Here is a 21,418-nt window from a genome sequence, read left to right as displayed (position 1 = left end):
CATGCACAATGTCGGCACTAGTACAGTGTATATCCACCTTTCGCAGCAATGCAGGCTGCTATTCTCCCATGGAGACGATCGTAGAGATGCTGGATGTAGTCCTGTGGAACGGCTTGCCATGCCATTTCCACCTGGCGCCTCAGCTGGACCAGCGTTCGTGCTGGACGTGCAGACCGCGTGAGACGACGCTTCATCCAGTCCCAAACATGCTCAATGGGGGACAGATCCGGAGATCTTGCTGGCCAGGGTAGTTGACTTACACCTTCTAGAGCACGTTGGGTGGCACGGGATACATGCGGACGTGCATTGTCCTGTTGGAACAGCAAGTTCCCTTGCCGGTCTAGGAATGGTAGAACGATGGGTTCGATGACGGTTTGGATGTACCGTGCACTATTCAGTGTCCCCTCGACGATCACCAGTGGTGTACGGCCAGTGTAGGAGATCGCTCCCCACACCATGATGCCGGGTGTTGGCCCTGTGTGCCTCGGTCGTATGCAGTCCTGATTGTGGCGCTCACCTGCACGGCGCCAAACACGCATACGACCATCATTGGCACCAAGGCAGAAGCGACTCTCATCGCTGAAGACGACACGTCTCCATTCGTCCCTCCATTCACGCCTGTCGCGACACCACTGGAGGCGGGCTGCACGATGTTGGGGCGTGAGCGGAAGACGGCCTAACGGTGTGCGGGACCGTAGCCCAGCTTCATGGAGACGGTTGCGAATGGTCCTCGCCGATACCCCAGGAGCAACAGTGTCCCTAATTTGCTGGGAAGTGGCGGTGCGGTCCCCTACGGCACTGCGTAGGATCCTACGGTCTTGGCGTGCATCCGTGCGTCGCTGCGGTTCGGTCCCAGGTCGACGGGCACGTGCACCTTCCGCCGACCACTGGCGACAACATCGATGTACTGTGGAGACCTCACGCCCCACGTGTTGAGCAATTCGGCGGTACGTCCACCCGGCCTCCCGCATGCCCACTATACGCCCTCGCTCAAAGTCCGTCAACTGCACATACGGTTCACGTCCACGCTGTCGCGGCATGCTACCAGTGTTAAAGACTGCGATGGAGCTCCGTATGCCACGGCAAACTGGCTGACACTGACGGCGGCGGTGCACAAATGCTGCGCAGCTAGCGCCATTCGACGGCCAGCACCGCGGTTCCTGGTGTGTCCGCTGTGCCGTGAGTGTGATCATTGCTTGTACAGCCCTCTCGCAGTGTCTGGAGCAAGTATGGTGGGTCTGACACACCGGTGTCAATGTGTTCTTTTTTCCATTTCCAGGAGTGTATTAAATATGGAAACCAGATGAAGTCAGAAAGACTATGAAAAAGTGCCAACTGAGTATTTTAGAACTATGTGAGGAGGTGGGCTGGAAATAGTGACTTTATAAGAGAAACAAGAGTCAAGAGAGAATGGAGTTGCTGTTCCTTTTTTGTGTTAAGGTTTTTCTGTCTACTCCATTTTTATTTGTTTGCTGTTCATTTTTTTACTTTTTCATTGCATTGCCACCACACTGTCGAAGATGTTACTTACTGTATGTTTCTACTTCAATCTAGACTTGTAATTTCTCGACCACGTTTGCAAACATTGTAATTCCTTTGGTGACAATACTCAGTAAATGTCTGATGTTGGCTTTGTAAGCCGAAAACAGATTAATACAATAAAGGTGATTCTGTAGAACAAAAGCAAACTGGTGCTTCTCATTTCTTACAATGTTGTTCTACCAAGAACCGACGGAAGATTCCTTATAGAAAGCATTTAATATATTAACAAATAATCTGAAACTAAGAATTTGAAAATGATATTATTGTTTATCCTACAACATTAGGCATTATAGGTCCATGCAAGTTACCGATTGCCAATCCTCAGCTTCATCTCGCTTTTCCTTTATTTTCTTCACTTCTTCTACTTTGCGAATTTGCTCCTGCGCTGATCGATACAAGTCACAGGGACCAACTTTGATGAACTGAAGTGGATTAGCCGCTGGTTTTGAAGACGTCAGCTTTGGAAGTCGAGTTGGGATCGTCTCCACATGCTCCTGGAAACACTGAAAGCAATGTGAAGTAAATTGTAAACATTATAATGGCAAGAACAACATTGAACTAAATCTGGCCGTACGTATGAATCGCCTAAACAAATTTGACACTCGGCGCGATGGCTGATGGGAGCGACTGTGAATGGGAAATGCCTTTAGGGTCGCTCTCATCAGTCACAACGCCTTGTGGCAACTTCGTTCAGGCGTGTAGCACGACTGAGATTTATTATTCTGTTTTGTACTATGCTACACATTCCATGTATCAAAATGGCTGAGACTGTTCACATGAGTAAATTAATGAGAAAAACTAAGTGAAGAAAACTCTTCTTTTTTGGAGCCATGTCTCCAGTAATAGTGAATTTTTCTTTTTTTCCACTACATGATTAAATTTTCACTGTATATAACCAAAGGAGATGCTTTAACCAAGTAGCTAGTTGGAACACATCGGCTGACTGATCACGATAGAATTTAGGCCTATGCACAATGCAGCCTCAGCAAATATCCGAGATGAAAATTTGTTTCATGAGTTCATTCAGATTTGGCTTCCAGCAGTATGATCACTGTTACGTGAACGGATAGCAGTCTAAAGAACAGCTTCTGAAACTCCGTCTACATCCATAACGGTTATCTGCAAATCACACGTAAGTGCCCTTCAGAGGGTTCATCGAACCACCTTCACACTAATTCTCTATTATTCCGATCTCGAACAGTGCGCGGAAAAAACGAACACTAGTATCTTTCAGTTGTTCTGATGTTCCTTATTGTATTTTGATGAACGTTTCCCCTATGTAAGTCTGTGCCTATAAAATATTTTTGGAGTCGGAGGAGAAATATGTAAATGAAATTTCGTGAAAAGATTCTGCAGCAACGAAAAACGCCTTTGTTTTAATCATGTCCACCCTCAAATCCCGTACCATGACCGTGACACTGTAGGCTCTAATTTCGGAATAATACAAAACCTAACGTTCTTTGAATTTTCTCGATGTACTACATCAATCCTATCCGGGAATGATCCCACAACGCGCAGCAGAACTCCGAAAGAGGACGAACAAGCGTAATGTAGGCAGTCGCTTTAGTAGGTATGTTACATTTTCTAAGTGGTCCGCCAATAAAAAGCAAGCTTTGGTTTGTTTTCACCACAACATTTGCTATGTATTCTTTACATGTTAAGTTGCTCGTAATAGCGATGCCTAGGTATGTAGTTGAATTTACGGCCTTGAGATTTGAGTGACTGATCATGTAACCGACGTTTAACGGATTCCTTTCAGCACTCATGTGGATGACCTCACACTTTTCATTAAGGTCAACTGCCAATTTTTGCAGCATACAGATATCTTTTCTAAATCGTTTTTACAACTCATTTTGATCTTTTGATTCTTTGACAATAGACATAATCATCTTGGCGAATGCCAGAAGTAACTTCTGTTTTACTCGATGAGTTTCCGTACATTACTACGAACTGTGACCTCTCCAACAGGAAATCACGATTCCAGTCACATGACTAAGACGATATTCCGTAAGCACGCAATTTCACTACAAGACGCTTGTGTGTTACAGTGTCTAAAGCCTCCTGGAAATCTCGAAATACGGATTCAATTTGGAGACCCTTGTCAATTGCACTCAACACTTCGTGTGAGAAGAGTTAGTTGTGTTTCACAAGAACGATGTTTTCTTAGTCCGCGTTGACAGAGGTAGTTCATTATGTTTGAGCACAATATATGTTCCAAAACCCTGCTGCATATCGATGAGCTAAAGAAGGATAACTAGGGTTTAATGGAAACAACCACACAGTTTCATTAGCACTTCAGAAACCAAACCGTGTTGACAGACAAAGGTAACTGGGACCTTTTGTCCAACCAAATACTGTTTGTAGTGGTTTACAAAGTGTGACAAACAATACGGAGCAGTTTAATAATGAAATGATAAAGAGAGAGAGAGAGAGAGAGAGAGAGAGAGAGAGACTTTATTTCTCCTCCCACTTGTGTTGACGACCACGTGAAATATGTGCAACAAAGTGATTTGACGACATCCCCATATCTTATCGACTTCATTATGGAGGGTGCTCAAAATACACAGTTATGAACATGTGTTAAGTGGACCATAATTAGATGTTTGTGTGAAAGCTCAGCAGCATGACCAGGCTCATACTTCACAGCTGTAACTTTGGAGCATTTACAGGTCAGCGATTTGTGTCTGTGAATCGCCTCACTCTTGCAGTGTTGCTAGTGTTTTGTCTAGAATTTTGTGGCATTTGAGATAATACTGTCCACAGAATAAACTCTTCTGAAGGACCGCCAGTCTTCCATATAGCTCCAGCCAAGTAATACGTCGCTAAAGCAGCTATTGAACTATTAAACAGGGTAATGGGCGACCCTCATATAGTACATGGGCCTCTTCTATCCACTTAATGTCTAAAAAGTATTGCATATACAGTATTTGCAAGGATTACAGAGCACTAAACCCCCCAAACAGTACCAGACAGAAATCCAATACCAAATAATGAGAACTTCGCTTACTTGTTAGCTGGTGCTTCAGTATTTAGTGTTATTAATTGTGAAAAGGCGTATATACAGATCCCAATGGCAATGGATGACATTTACAAGACTGCCATCATTACTCCTTTCGTATTAGGTGAACACTTGTACATGCTTCGTGCATCAAAAATCTCTGCCCAGCCTTGGCAGCATTTGATCAGTATGCTCTCAGTCACTTCCCGTTCTGTTTCCCATACCTAAACGATACACTGATTTTTTTCCCTCTTTGCCTGTACAACATGAAGAGTACCTGCAGATGGTCTTCTGTGCACTGGAAGAATTTGGGATAGTAGTAAACAAGGATAAATGCCAGTTATGCAAGGAGAGATTGTGACAAGATGGAATCAGACCAATGCAGGAATGTAAAGGATTCATCAGACAGACACCACACACTACCACATTCCATGAACTTCACAGATTCCTGGAATGGATAACTCTTACAGGCGTCACATCCCACCTGCTGCAAAGACTAACGCCTTCGCAGGTAAAAATACGTAAACAGCCTCTGCAACGGACCTCCGGGTTGCAACATACGTCCGACACTACAAAAAAGACCTTCACAACACCATCGTTTCGGCACACCCTTCACTTTCGGCACGACTGTTCATAACAGCAACTAAATGGCCTAAAACAACTGCTACACAACTGTGGTCTGCTTATGACCGCGAAATATCGGCTTTGTAAGAAGCCATGAAGTATTTGCAGGAGGATATTGAGGAGCATCTGCTTACCACATTCACTGACCACCGACTTGCGACATGCGATATGCCACCAAATTAAGAACTGCTCTCCTCGCTGCTTCTGTCATCTTGATGACATTGGGGAATTCGCTATCAACATTTGCCACGTCAACAGGGCCGACAGTGTGGTTGCCGACTGCCTGTTCCTTATTAGCACCAGATTTAAATGAAATAGCAAAACAATGAAGGAAGGCTTAAAAGATAATAGCGACCTTAACGGACAGCGCCACTGGATTAACAGTACAACTAATACTGGCCCCTGGCATCGTCTTGCACCTGCGGTGTGATACTTCACAACACATATTATACGTCCATTGGTCCCAGCCAGCTAGGTTCCACATAGTTTCGACAGAAAATTTTGCCTTCCAAAAGGTTGACAACAGCACATCCATTTGGATCTGGTGGGACCACTGGCATAATCTCATGGTTTCCACTATGTGTTACGTGCCATTGATAGACTGCCACATTGGGTGGATGCAATTCCACTAACGGACGTAATAGCCGAATCGACTGCTCTTGCCTTTGTACATTCGTGGATTGCACATTCCAGCTTCCCACCTTCGATAATTACTGATCGGGCCGACAGATCGAGTTCCATCTGTTAGAGGGTTGTGCAGATTGCGTGGCGTCCAAAGTTCTCTAACTACAGCGTATCACTCGCAAAATACCGCAATAGTCTAATGCTGGCACCGTATGCTTCAGGTTCTTCTGACATGCCATTCCTCGCAGTGAACTTAAGCCCTGACAAAGGAAATTTGTGGGCGTCTTCGGTGGAAATTGTTCTAGGCGAATGCCTGGCCCTTTCCGCTGACTTTCTGCTTCTGTCACCATGTCTGGCGAACTGTGAATTGCCAACTTCAGAAACTAGCGTGAAACAACATCACTCACATTCGTAAACCCCCTCCTTATGCGCACGGCGTGCTGCAGGTATTTTTCCAAAGGGCATTTGGAAGATTGTAGTGAAGTACAGCTGCATGTGATACTATCTCGGCAGCCCTACAACAATTGTATTCCAGACAAAGTGCTATAGCATGGTGATCACACATTCAATATTTTACTTGATGGCAAGCTCTCCACTGTCTCCACTCAACTGCTTAAGCCGTCACGGGTACTACAGGATCAGAAAGTGGCTAAGAACTAGCCCATCAATAAGGCGATCTTACCTCTACCTCTGATACTCTACATATTATAGCAGAAACTGCTAATACTGGCGCTGTTAAGGTTGCTTATTTTGGCTGCTATCATTCATTGTTGACCTATGACGTAATATTTTGGGGTAACCAAGCAATGACAAATAAAGTATTTGTCACTTGGGAAAGTCACTGTAAAGAAACTTGTCAAGAAACGGAGATTAATGGATAATAGGTGTAAAACAAAGCATAGGGCTATAGATAGAGAGACGCTGAATGAAATGCATTTGGCTGTCAAGAGAGCAATGCGTGATGCTTTCATTGACTATTATATTTCACAGAACCCAAAGGAATTCCTGGTCGTATGCAAAGGCTGTTGGTGGCAGAAAAGTTAGTGTCCAGTCCCTACCGAATGAGAAACTGAAATTGAAGGTAGCAAAGCAAAAACTGAACTGCTTAACTCCGTTTTCAAATGTTCCTTTACAAACTAAAACCCAGGAGAATTGCCCCAAATGAATCTTCGTGCCATTGAAAAGATGAGTGAAGTAAGTATTAGTATCAGGGGTATTGAGAAACAGCTGAAATCGTTAAAATCGAACAAAGCTCGAATGCTGATGGAATCACTTACAGATTTTTGAATGTTGGGCTCCATAAGTTTCCCTTTCTGTGCAGCGACCGCGAAATAAAATTATACAGAATGTAGCAACTAGTCGCGGAAGCATAATTTATCTATCTTGCTGCAAATCGATTTCTAATGATATCAGTTATCATCAGTGCATTTTTCTAACCGATACATGTAATAAGTAGAAGTACTGTCCTTGGCAGATTTCTATCATGATATTACAGTATTTTTTGTAGAAGGCATGTAACGCTGGATCTTGACTTGTTCTGGGTTCCATAGATATTTCCCTTTTCCTCTTACACGAAATTTTAATCCCTTTAGTTATCCATAGCTAGCTTTTTTATGAATCTTCTGAATAGCTTAATAGGAAAGCATCTTTCAAATACTGACAAATTGTTCTGATGAAAAAAATTAATTTTGCTTTTCCGGAAACTGTTACACATATTATGGTCCTGTTCTGTTCTAATTTATTTTTGGACTTTCTACACTTTGACTAAGCTAAACAAAAACAAAAACTGCCCTATGACACCAGTAATCACAGAAATTTTGCCTGTGTGCATGTGCCTGCCTGCCTGCCTGCCTCCCCCCTCCTCACTTTTTCTGCAATATGCTCAGCTAATTCATATTCAGGTGCAGACCATGATTAGTGTATCCCTATTTCCCAATTGTAGCAACAGGTACAGCTAACAGCAACCCACTCAGCTTCTTGTTTACACCTCTGTCAGCTGTGTTAACGCAGGGTTTATCATGACGCTGCAAAACCTCCACATGACTGTGCGCTGCAACTGCACCTGTTTCCTCCGGGTCACCTGTAATGCTATACTCGAAGCTGCTATCCAGGCTGTTTCCTGCTCCTCTACTGTAATTACCTGAACCTCTTCTCTCCACAAAGCCCCTATGTCCCCTGTTACCTGGCTAAGCTTGGCGCTAGGTTCCACAATGCTTGTGGCCTACTGTTCTACACCCAGGTTTTTCTGTAGCATTTGGTCTACAACGCTCCCACGATTGCTACCTATCAGGATGACTCATCGACGATTTGACGATTTGACTTTTTACTGACCTAGCCTTAGAGATAGTCCTTCAAATCTGCTGCATTCTGTTTAAAAGCCAGTTGTGGCTTTTCTTCTATTTGATGTAACAAGTCAGTCTGACTATTACCGGGAATGTGAAATGTGAATTCCAAGGTTTTCAACTTTGCTTATTACTTGTCGCCTTTTCCCAGGTAACATTCTCTTTCCCATTCAGCCTATGTAATCCAAAATACGTCATTTCTAATTCCGCCTGAAGGGCACAGGTCTTTCCTCCCTTTTCCACCACTCTCGTATCTCGACTACATAATCTACAACTCCACGGGAGAGCCTCAGGTTATACTTCATTGCCTTCCCAGCTACAATCACCCCAATGAAACTCCATCCCACAGTCCTGACAAGTTTCTCTCATACCAACCCAAACAACATCCCATTTGGCACACATGAAGCTACTTTTTCTTTACATTAAAAAGCACCAACACTCACTAAAACTGTAATTAAGTGAGACTTAATGACAACTTACCTTTGAATGAGTTGCTACTAGGTGGAGATGGAAGTAAACACCAGAATGTAAGCCTGACACACACACACACACACACACACACACACACACACACACACACACACACATTCGCTGAACTTAAGTTTAGGTAGTAGAAGGAACGAAATGAATGACAGCTAAAAAGCACGATATTTTTCTAACAACAGTCTTAAATACTATCAGGAAATAACGAAAAGAACTGTAATGAATCCAAACAACATGTAACGACTAGACGGCAGCTGGACGTTAATACCTGGTAGCTTTTTAGCAGAGTTTAAAAGTAACTCGTAATGTATGAATATATGGCTTCGTGGCGATATGAATTAATAAAATCTTCTATGGCTTCCAGCCGCGTCAGGTGGTTAAAATCCCGCAAGTATTTCGACCGAGCTCTCCCCGGCTGTTGTCAAGTGGTAATGGTCATTTCCCCCTTGTCAATGGTCGATCAGCGCTCACTCTAACGCTTGTGGCATTTTAACCACCTAACATGGCTGGAAGCCCGAAAAGAGTTTATTAAGTAAGTTGTAATTCCAAGTGACGTTCTTCCTTAAACACTAAGAACATCCAATGGCAATGCTCTTTGACTCACTAATTGCTATCGTCTTTCACACTCAGTTGACGTACTGGTTCGGAAGATCACTCCTGTATCCCATACAGAGAAGATGTGTCATGATATTTATATGATTACATGTTAGCCAACTTTGAACTGTTGCATTATGAAGGCCATTTCGTGAAAAACACACTCGCTGACCACACTAAGGATTGACTGGAGTAGTCGTTGCCCAATGTCAGTTGAAGAGTTTAGGAAGACGCAAACTTTTCCTTTCGTCCAGTGTCCTCGGATTTTAAGTACTGGGAGCCTGAACTTCTGCCTGTACGGATTTCGAGTAATTTTAGTTACCGATTAAAGAATATACACTAGAACCTAAATTTTATGTGGTAAAAAGTAGACAAAAATCCGCACCATTTTGTGCGAATTCTGTGGTGAATTAACGGTGAGTTAACAATAGACGATATTACAATTTCTTGCCTGCTTACTCGTTTCCGTGTTAATCGTCTAAGTGTACATGATTATCCATGGCCAAGAGAGCAAAAAACAGATGATGTTTAAAACTAGTGACAAATGCCCTTTAAGAAGATTAAAGTGTAACATGTGCAGAACTTTTGAGAGCACAGGGATTTCATAAACGGCAACATTCCGAATTCTCCCGAACAGTTAAAAAAAGTAATAAATATTCTGCCGGATACGTCCCTTAATGGTTTATTTCTGAGGAGGAACAGATACGATTGTATTGTATTGTACTGTACTGTACTGTACGCAACTGGGGACCTAGAAACGACGGAGAGGCTCCGTTCCCGCCGTAGCCATCAGTGGTTCACAAACCAACAGGCTACAGCAGTCCACTCACCCCACCGCCGCCCCACACCGAACCCAGGTTTATTGTGCGATGCGGCGCGCCCACCGTCCCCCCTCCCCCATAGGGAACGTCTCACACCAGACGAGTGTAACCACAATGTTAATTATGGTGTACGCGTACGTGGAGAAAGTGTTTGCACAGCAATCGCCGACATAGTGTAACGGAGGCGGAATAAGAGAAACCAGACCGCATTCGCCGAGGCAGATGGAAAACCGCCTTGAAAACCACCTACAGACTTGCCGGCACACCGGACCTCGACACTAATCCGACGGCGGACTCGTGCCGGGGACCGGCACGCCTTCTCGCCCGGAAAGCAATTCGTTAGACCGCACGTCTAACCGGGCGGGGAAACTCTGCTTTAGTTGCTCGATGATGTTTGGTTTGCGGGGCGCTCAACTGCATGGTCATCAGCGCCCGTACAGCGTCCCAATCTTTACACAGTCCGATCCATCGGCTTTCACGAATGATGATGAAACCACGAACACCCAGTCCCCGGGCAGAGAAAATCCCCAATCCGGCCGGGAATCGAACCCGGGTAGTTGCTCGATGGCAGCTCTTTCTCCTTCGTGGTAACACTGAGAATTCTGAAACCGAAAAGCTGCATTTATACGGCCGAGAAGCACTACCTTACGGTCGCTACAGTCCAAACGCGTCTTCCAGACTTCGACATATCCCCAATATTTATGTACAGACGATCAGAAATATCACATGGCATGCGAAAGCTTTCATGACGCCGAAGCTATGACTAAAAAGCAGGAAGATTACATTCAAAGACAATAGCAAGATAGAGTAAAATAAATATGTAATATGTAGGTGGGGGGGGGGGGGGGGGAGGGGAGAGAGGTGAGCGAGAGAGAGGGGAGGAAGACCCATCACTTAGTGGTCCACTAGAAGGACTAGATTTGTCACATACACCTGCCACACTAAATAATTTCATCAGCTGGGGTAACAGCAACGCTCCATTTCCAACATGGTACGTTCACAGATCCTCTCAGCACTTAAATCTCACATTGCCCCACTCCTACATTTTCAGTCTCGACGGACGCTCTTCAGGTTGTCTTGTTGTGTTACTAGACTCGGGGAAAAGGGACATGGCAGGGTTCTCAAGGTGTGATAAGTTTGAAGGCTTGATTAACCCATTCCTGCCACTGGCGCATTATCTTTATGAATGATGCTCTCTTTCCCAAGTAAAAGAACTGTCAAGCGTGAATTCTGACGATGGATTCTGAACAAAACTGGCCGAGAATGCTTCCCACTTGAATTAATGGTCCTGCAGAACGTCAAGGAAACGCTTCACGGATCATGATGGTGTTCCACTGTGTTGCAGTTCCCCTGCAACAGTCCTTGTATTAGCTGTCCGACGTTTTCTGCCGGTCTCTCAGACGTCCAACCTCTCTACGAAGCATAAAACTTAACACGGACGATAGCTAAACACTGCCACTCAGTAGCAGCCCACTTTGGAGTTTGTTAAATCGTTTCGTTACTGCACCCTCAATGACATGGATACACACACTACCACTCCTCTGCTTTGGAACCTCGTAGAGAAGAGTTAAGTTGCCTTTCGATTGATTTGGACGGTCAGGGGTTCCACAAGACAACAGGTCGGTGAAAAAGATACTATCACAATTAAGCTGAATGAATATATTGTGACTGATGTACCACAAGTGGCAAGTAATTTTAATCTCGACTTCATAAATGTATCAATTGAACTAGGGTCAAATCGTTCATTTGAAGCAAGGGAATATGTTACAAAATCGCATTCCACAGAACTTTAAGCAACCATAAGTACACCAAGAGGCTTTAGGGAAAGTAATGCCCTGAAAACAAAAGTTTATTTTGTTTTGAGACAATTTCATATACAATTCTGAATAGTTATTTCAACTTAATAGTGATGCCTGGTGTTGTGTGCTGTCCTTAGGTTAGTTAGGTTTAAGTAGTTCTAAGTTCTAGGGGACTGATGACCATAGATGTTAAGTCCCATAGTGCTCAGAGCCATTTGAACCATTTTTTTCAACTTAACAATTCATATCTTTAGCGGTACAGATAATGTATCGCTACATCTGCCATTTTTTCCAGATATCAAAAGCTGGCCACTGTCACCTATGTTTATGAGAAAGGTGAGAGACATGAATAAAATAACTCTCGTCCAGTTTTCTTTCCGACCTCATTTTACAAAATATTCGAGCTAGTGATGTATTCAAGAACGGTGTCAAACCAAACTACAAACAATTTATTTATCACTCCACAGTGTGAAACCCGGAAAGATTGCTCTACTGAGAACGCTATTTATTCTCATGAAATATTACGAACATTAAATAAAATAACATTGACATTTGGTTTTTCTTGTGATCCGCCCCAGGAACCGCCGCGTGGATAATGATTTCTCTTAGAAAAACTCAAGGTTTATGCAATTTATTCTTTGATAAACAAATAGTTGTTTATATTGTGTCTGATTCAAAGAATGCAGAAGGCTGGTAAGAATAATTCATCAAGCCTGGAAAGACGAAATTTTAGTGACTGGAGAGAAATCATTTACGGAGTCTGATTCAATTCCGAAAATAGTTTTACATTTTATGTGGATGACCTTCCACGTAAAATACATGGCGATTCCGTGATTATGAGACAAACGTGCAGGGATTACGGAGAAGGGAAAACTTAGTTTGGTATACGATATCGTGCTCCGGAAGTTATAAGCGAAAACCGTTCTGATACTTCCGACCGTGGAATACGTGTACCGGCACATTTTCTACTAAGATCGTACGGTAGACAACCTTCGAAGACGGTAGTATGAACCAACGCAAGAAAAAAATGCCAAGCGGACATGGGCTTAAGAGCTATACCTTATTTTTTCTTCAGCGGAAGAGATGTGTTTCACGGTAGCGAAGACGAAGAATGCCTCACAATTGTTAAAGTATGTATTTTAGAGAACATGTTTCTAGACTTTTTTGTTTTGGTCCATACTACTACCTCTGAAGATAGCTTACCCTACAATCTCGGTAACGAAGGTACCAGTATATGAACTTCACTGTCAGAGGTACCGAAAAGACAACTTTTGACTCTGTTGTTTCTATACCAGGGTCCCTGATACGTTTACTCTTCTCAATGATCCCTGAAAATGTGTATCACGGAATCACCCTGTATATCAAGATGAGTTAGTACTTATTGCAAGTAATAACATCGTTATAATTAATCCAGTCAAAGGGGAAAAATAACAAATTGATGGCCATGTACTACAAGGAATTATTTAGTGGTTCTCTGAAAAATAACTCCCCTTATTATGTACGGAAAAAAAACGAAATTTCTGTACAACGAATGTTATCACAACCAAAAATACACGCATTACAATAACATACGAGGGCAGTTCAATAAGTAATGCAACACATTTTTTTTCTCGGCCAATTTTGGTTGAAAAAAAACCGGAAATTTCTTGTGGAATACTTTCAAACATTCCCGCTTCGTCTCGTATAGTTTCATTGACTTCCGACAGGTGGCAGCGCTGTACGGAGCTGTTAAAATGGCGTCTGTAACGGATGTGCGTTGCAAACAACGGGCAGTGATCGAGTTTCTTTTGGCGGAAAACCAGGGCATCTCAGATATTCATAGGCGCCTGCAGAATGTCTACGGTGATCTGACAGTGGAAAAAAGCACGGTGAGTCGTTGGGCAAAGCGTGTGTCATCATCGCCGCAAGGTCAAGCAAGACTGTCTGATCTCCCGCGTGCGGGCCGGCCGTGCACAGCTGTGACTCCTGCAATGGCGGAGCGTGCGAACACACTCGTTCGAGATGATCGACGGATCACCATCAAACAACTCAGTGCTCAACTTGACATCTCTGTTGGTAGTGCTGTCACAATTGTTCACCAGTTGGGATATTCAAAGGTTTGTTCCCGCTGGGTCCCTCGTTGTCTAACCGAACACCATAAAGAGCAAAGGAGAACCATCTGTGCGGAATTGCTTGCTCGTCATGTGGCTGAGGGTGACAATTTCTTGTCAAAGGTTGTTACAGGCGATGAAACATGGGTTCATCACTTCGAACCTGAAACAAAACGGCAATCAATGGAGTGGCGCCACACCCACTCCCCTACCAAGAAAAAGTTTAAAGCCATACCCTCAGCCAGTAAAGTCATGGTTACAGTCTTCTGGGACGCTGAAGGGGTTATTCTGTTCGATGTCCTTCCCCATGGTCAAACGATCAACTCTGAAGTGTATTGTGCTACTCTTCAGAAATTGAAGAAACGACTTCAGCGTGTTCGTAGGCACAAAAATCTGAACAAACTTCTCCTTCTTCATGACAACGCAAGACCTCACCCAAGTCTTCGCACCCGAGAGGAGCTCACAAAACTTCAGTGGACTGTTCTTCCTCATGCACCCTACAGCCCCGATCTCGCACCGTCGGATTTCCATATGTTTGGCCCAATGAAGGACGCAATCCGTGGGAGGCACTACGCGGATGATGAAGTTATTGATGCAGTACGACGTTGGCTCCGACATCGACCAGTGGAATGGTACCGTGCAGGCATACAGGCCCTCATTTCAAGGTGGCGTAAGGCCGTAGCATTGAATGGAGATTACGTTGAAAAATAGTGTTGTGTAGCTAAAAGATTGGGGAATAACCTGGTGTATTTCAATGCTGAATAAAACAACCCCTGTTTCAGAAAAAAAAATGTGTTGCATTACTTATTGAACTGCCCTCGTAAGAGTCAGTAAATAGCCTAGAGTGCTCTAAATTTTTATTTGACATCTTAATGAAAATTTGTAACGAAAGAAATACATAACTGAGCTGATCCAAGAAATACGCTAAGCAGCTTCTGCTCTTCACGTTTTGCCAGCTTTGGACTGATTGGTTGACTAAACAGCGAAGTCATCAATCCGTCGGCCAAGAGGTAGCAACGTCAGCCAAGAATTTCATCGAATTATGAAAGTAAAAGCTGAGAAACCCGGCGCTGATCAGGTATTTATTTATAGCTTTGCTCGAGACTTCGTATGCGTAGCATTTATTTTTTTTTCTTACAAAGCTTCTTTGTATACAACGTTTGGTAGTATGTTTGGAGACATGACAGGAGCTTGGTTGTTTCACTAAGATGGGAGACAGCTACACAGTGTCAGTTGCTTTATACACAGACTGCTCCGAGGTTCGTGGCCGCAACACGCAGCGTCGTAACATAAGCTCACAGGGAATTTTACACAATTATACAGAAACAGTATATTTGGAGGAATAAGGAGGATTCAGGGTATAAACAGGTCGCTGCCCTGCGCCACTGCAGTCAAAGTTCCGCTCTATGATGTTGCGTTGGATAAAAGTAACCTTAAGGTCATGTAAGTAAACGGTTGTGAGGAACGACATACTGCACGATGCTCTGTCATACCTCACTTTCAGAAGTAGTTTCTAAAGAACGAGATAAAGCCTGATCTTCTCGAGCCATACCAAGTCTCGCCTCATGACCTTCATCGGATTTTTGAGACCACACAGTCTTCAGTCAATCTGATGTGTTAAGAGAGACTACAGTTTTATATTTTTTTATTTGTTGGCAAAACCAAATAAAAATTTAATGACTAGGCACCCAAATCACAAAGCAAACTTAAGACCTTTTTTCCCTAGCGAAGAATATAAATAAAACCTGTCGCAAGAAGCAAAACAGTGTTAATTTTTTAATATACATAGCGTACTCAGTAAATTCCTGTATGTTAGCCACGTACATTCGCTGTTAGTTTGCACCCTTAAATATAAGATAGTGGCGCTTAATTCTGTCACTGACAAACTTTCAAAAGGAACAGCACCATCTGTTGGTTCTATGATGTACTACACCATGATGATTGAACATCCGAACTACTAAGCTCAACAGACGATCTTAGGTAAAACTCTAAATTACGGTGTCACTTTCGTGTGTTCCGATTTCTATGAAATACAGCCTGTATGTAATCCCAAGCTACACTCAAGTTACCTGTGAAAACCCGATGAATATTCGTCTAGTAGTTTTGGAGATTGGCGTGTTCGAACACAAAAACAGACAGACAGGATTTTTACAATTTTATCATTAGCATTGGCGGTTGGTTGTCATGCACTAATGTGCTACGGCACACTGTAAATATCACAGGTTATGCCATTTCTCTTCGAATGTGCGCTGGTATGCAAATAAAACGGACGAGAAACATGTATTGTAGCGCTCTCTCAGCGGTAAATGGTTCAAATGGCTCGGAGCACTATGGGACTTAATACCTGAGGTCATCAGTCCCCTAGACTTGGAACTACTTAAATGTAACTAACCTAAGGACATCACACACATCCATGCCAGAGGCAGAATTCGAACCTGCGACCGTAGCAGTCGCGCGGCTCCGGACTGAAGCGCCTAGAACCGCTCGGCCACCTCTGCCGGCTCTCAGCGGTAACTATAAGCCAGTGTCGAGTGCTGAAATGATAGTCAGCCTCACTATGATCAACGTAGAGTAGGGATGGAGCTGCCCGTTTTCGACTGCGCATGCTCCGATGAAACATCATCCCTTCCTGTGCTATGAGAGCTAAAGTTGCCCATAGGACAAGGTTTTTTTTTTTTTCTTTGAAAGTGCATGTAACTTATTCTGCAAGAGTGGAGTTTGAGGAATGTGAGGCACACTGGCTGCAAAACACTGAGGCCGAGTGATCAAATGCATGACTGGCGGCTTATCGGTTTGGGTTAGATTCACACTGCTAACTTTTTTTTTCATTTTATCCCTCTCAATGAAACTATTAATTATAAAATTTGGTTATATTTTACGTTTAATTTATATACATAAAATATATTAAATTTAGTTATGGTTACTACCCTTTTAAGGAAACAGGTCACCCCATTTTAGCACTCTGCTAAAATTTTGCACGAGCCGCCACTCATTGTTAGTAAAGATATTACACTGATGCGCCAAAACATTATGATCTGTTAAATAGCGTGTTGGTGTAATATGCAAACGCAATATAGCACTGATTCTGCTTGGTATGGATTCTACGAGTCCTTGGCAGGACTCCGGAAGTACGAGTATGTGATACCCGATGTCTACACACAGGTAAAGTAATTTCTGCAAATTACGGAATGGTGGTTCGTGGGCATGTAGCTAGCGCCCAATGTGTGTTCCAATAGGTACAGAACAGGCAGATTTGCTGACCCAGACATCGATGTGAGTTCAATATAATGCCAGTCAAACCACTGCAGCACGATTCTGACCTTGCAACACGGGCAGTTACCCTGCTGGAAGATGTCATTGGCGTAGGAGGAGACTTCAAGCATTAAGCGAAGCAGGCGGTCCATAATAATGCCTTCGATTACCACCACAGATCATAAAGAAGCAGAACTGAGTGCACCCCATAGCATAATTCTGCCCTCACTGGCCTGCATCTGTGGTGCAGTGCATGTTTCGTACAGTCATTCGCCTGGATGACGACGTATAAGGACCCAGCCATCTACCTGGTGTAACAAGAAATGCAGTTCATTCTACAGGTGACACGTTTCTATTGATCAAAGGTGAAAACTCAGTGATGCTGTGTTCACTGCAATCATACTGACGATGTGGTTGGGTTAACACAGGAACACGTAGGGGGTCATGTGAGATGGAGCTCCATGTTCAAAAAGGCCTACGAACGGTGTGCTCAAACACTTGTGTCTGCACCAGCATTGTACTCTGTCGTCAGACCTGCCTGTCCTGGATTGCACAGTGGTGGCTCCTCCGACCTCTACTTTTTATGATGGGACGTAGTCTTCCAGTACCATACGGCCTATTCGTTATTTCACCATTCTACCTGTTTCCATAGGTGCTCACGACAGTAGTACGCCAATAGGCGACCAGCTTCGCCGTTTCAGAGATCCTAGTTTCCAGCCGCCGCGCCACAACAATGTGAACTTTGTCGAAACCGCTTATATTAGTGGATTTTCGCATTTGGGGCTCGTATCTTTGCTATAATTGCTTCCCATTCGTGTTTCTTCCGCTTACATTTTTTCCTTACTGCGTCACTGCAACACCAGCACGAGGCATTCGATCTAGCGGTAGGCAGTGGTCATGATGTTATGGCTCATCAGTGTAGATGTAAGAGTGACAATCGTTGGAAACAAACGAATCAATTATCTTATCACATTTCCACCAAATGTCTTATGGCATTACATTCTGACGTAACTGATCACTTGCAAAGAACATGTTATTGTTGTTGTCTTCAGACCTCAGACTGGTTTGATGAAGCTCTCCATGCTACTCTATCCTGTGCAAGCTGCTTCATCTCCCAGCACCTACTGCAGCCTACATCCTTCTGAATCTGCTTAGTGTACTCATCTCTTGGTCTCCCTCTACGATTTTTACCCTCCACGCTGCCCTCCAGTACTAAACTGGTGATCCCTTCATGTCTCAGAACACGTCCTACCAACCGATCCCTTCTTCTAATCAAGTTATGCCACAAAGTCCTCTTCTCCCCAATTATATTCAATACCTCCTCATTAGTCATGTGATCTACCCATCTAATCTTCAGTATTCTTCTGTAGCACCACATTTCGAAAGCTTCTATTCTCTTCTTGTCTAAACTATTTATCGTCCACGTTTCTCTTCCATACATGGCTACACTCCATACAAATACTTTCAGAAACGTCTTCCTAACACTAAAATCTATACTCGATGTCAACAAATTTCTCTTCTTCAGAAACGCTTTCCTTGTCATTGCCAGTCTACATTTTATATCCTCTCTACTTCGACCATCATCAGTTATTTTGCTCCCCAAATAGCAAAACTCCTTTACTACTTCAAGTGTCCATTTCCTAATTTAATTCCCTCAGTATCACCCGACTTAATTCGACCACATTCCAGTATCCTCGTTTTGCTTTTGTTGATGTTCATCTTATATCTTCCTTTCAAGACACTGGTGGTGGTGGTGGTGGTGGTGGTGGTTAGTGTTTAACGTCCCGTCAACAACGAGGTCATTAGAGATGGAGCGCAAGCTCGGGTTAGGGAAGGATTGGGAAGGAAATCGGCCGTGCCCTTTCAAAGGAACCATCCCGGCATTTGCCTGAAACGATTTAGGGAAATCACGGAAAACCTAAATCAGGATGGCCGGAGACGGGATTGAACCGTCGTTCTCCCGAATGCGAGTCCAGTGTCCTAAGCACTGCGCCACCTCGCTCGGTTTCAAGACACTGTCCATTCCGTTCAACTGCTCTTCCAGGTCCTTTGCTGTCTCTGAAGGAATTACAATGTCATCGGCGAACCTCAAAGTTTTTACTTCTTCTCCATGGATTTTAATACCTACTCTGAATTTTTCTTTTCTTTCCTTTACTGCTTGCTCAATATACAGATTGAATAGCATCAGTGAGAGGCAACAACCCTGTCTCACTCCCTTCCCAACCACGGCTTCCCTTTCATGTCCCTCGATTCTTATAACTGCCATCTGGTTTCTGTACAAATGGTAAATAGCCTTTCGCTCCCTGTATTTTACCCCTGCCACCTTCAGAATTTGAAAGAGAGTATTCCAGTCAACATTGTCAAAAGCTTTCTTTAAGTCTACAAATGCTAGAAACGTAGGTTTGCCTTTCCTTAATCTAGCTTCTAAGATAAGTCGTAGGGTCAGTATTGCCTCACGTGTTCCGATATTTCTACGGAATCCAAACTGATCTTCCCCGAGGTCGGCTTCTACTAGTTTTTCCATTCGTCTGTAAAGAATTCGCGTTAGTATTTTGCAGCCGTGACTTATTAAACTGATAGTTCCGTAATTTTCACATCTGTCAACACCTGCTTTCTTTGGGATTGGGATTATTATATTCTTCTTGAAGTCTGAGGGAATTTCGCCTGTCTCATACATCTTGCTCACCGGATGGTAGAGTTTTGTCAGGACTGGCTCTCCCAAGGCTGTCAGTAGTTCTAATTGAATGTTGTCTACTCCCGGGGTCTTGTTTTGACTTAGGTCTTTCAGTGCTCTGTCAAACTCTTCATGCAGTATCATATCTCCCATTTCATTTTCATCTACATCCTCTTCCATTTCCATAGTATTGTCCTCAAGTACATTGCCCTTGTATAAACCCTCTATATACTCCTTTCACCTTTCTGCCTTCCCTTCTTTGCTTAGAACTGGGTTTCCATCTGAGCTCTTGATATTCATACAAGTAGTTCTCTTCTCTCCAAAGGTCTCTTTAATTTTCCTGTAGGCAGTATCTATCTTACCCCTCGTGAGATAAGCCTCTACATCCTTACATTTGTCCGCTAGCCATCCCTGCTTAGTCATTTTGCACTTCCTGTCGATCTCATTTTTGAGACGTTTGTATTCCTTTTTGGCCGCTTCACTTACTGCATTTTTATATTTTCTCCTTTCATCAATTAAATTCTGTATCTCTTCTGTTACCCAAAGATTTCTACTAGCCCTCGTCTTTTTACCTACCTGATCCTCTGCTGCCTTCACTATTTCATTCCTCAAAGCTAACCATTCTTCTTCTACTGTATTTCTTTCCCCCATTCCTGCCAGTTGTTCCCTTATGCTCTCCCTGGAACTCTGTACAACCTATGGTTCTTTCAGTTTATCCAGGTCCCATCTCCTTAAATTCCCACCTTTTTGCAGTTTCATATTGATTGCATAAAAGCACGCAGTGACAATAACATGTGGTGATCAGTTGCAATTATCTCTTATAAGAGAGTCAAATGGGACCATGTAACGGTTCCATTCAAAAGTAATCACCACATTCGTTGAGTCATTTATCCCACTGGGATAGAGACGACAAATTTCCGTTCCGTAGAATGCGGTAGGCCGTTGACGGATCCACAACCACCCACTATTATACTTTCTCGTCCGACTGAAACGGACGTCCACACGTCTTTCTTCAGGTCGCCAAAGATGTGAAAATCACACGGTGAAAGATCCAGTCTGTACCGAGGATGACGCCTCCGTCCCATTAGCAGTGTGGAGGTGGGTGTTATCGTGCTAAAGGATGATTCCGTCTGATAGCTTTCCGACAGCAAGCGGCAAAGCCAACAGTGGCCTCCTCCACCAAAGAAATCTAAAGCTGTTCACACGAGTTCCGGTAAAGCCACGATGGCCTCGTTCTTCGACTGCAGAGACCCTCTGCTCGTCGATTTCAACGAGCGTGGACCACAATCAATGCACAGCACTATGAAGACACTTTGCAGAAACTGCGACGCGCCATAAGCTCAATTGCCCAGGAATGCTGTCGGAAGAAATCATCTCGTTGCACGATAACGCCCGACCCCATACTGCCAATCTGACGAAGGCTACTTTTCGGAGATTTAGTTGGGAAGCACTGCACCATCCTCCGTACAGCTCGTATCTATCAGCGTGTGATTTACACATCTTTGGCGACCTCAAGAAAGACAGTCAGTTTCAGTCGGACGAGGAAGCGCAAGAGTGGGTGCGGTTGAGAATTCG

The 21,418-nt window shown here is 43.6% G+C and overlaps 1 protein-coding gene across 4 annotated transcripts in view; it reads right to left on the bottom strand.

The window, feature by feature from the left end:
- The window catches only part of LOC126248940 (uncharacterized), a 529,465-nt gene that overhangs the window by 91,077 nt on the left and 416,970 nt on the right, over positions 1 to 21,418 (bottom strand). For all 4 annotated transcript variants that reach the window (XM_049950454.1, XM_049950456.1, XM_049950457.1 and 1 more), the window contains one exon: positions 1,851 to 2,045. In XM_049950454.1, coding sequence (XP_049806411.1) covers positions 1,851 to 2,045 — 195 coding nt within the window. The remainder of the gene's footprint in view (positions 1 to 1,850; positions 2,046 to 21,418) is intronic.

Source organism: Schistocerca nitens, chromosome 3 (genome assembly GCF_023898315.1).
Source record: "Schistocerca nitens isolate TAMUIC-IGC-003100 chromosome 3, iqSchNite1.1, whole genome shotgun sequence".
Taxonomy (NCBI): domain Eukaryota; kingdom Metazoa; phylum Arthropoda; class Insecta; order Orthoptera; family Acrididae; genus Schistocerca; species Schistocerca nitens.
The sequence above is the reverse complement of the archived record's forward strand: the minus strand, read 5'-3'. Positions and strand labels throughout refer to the sequence as shown.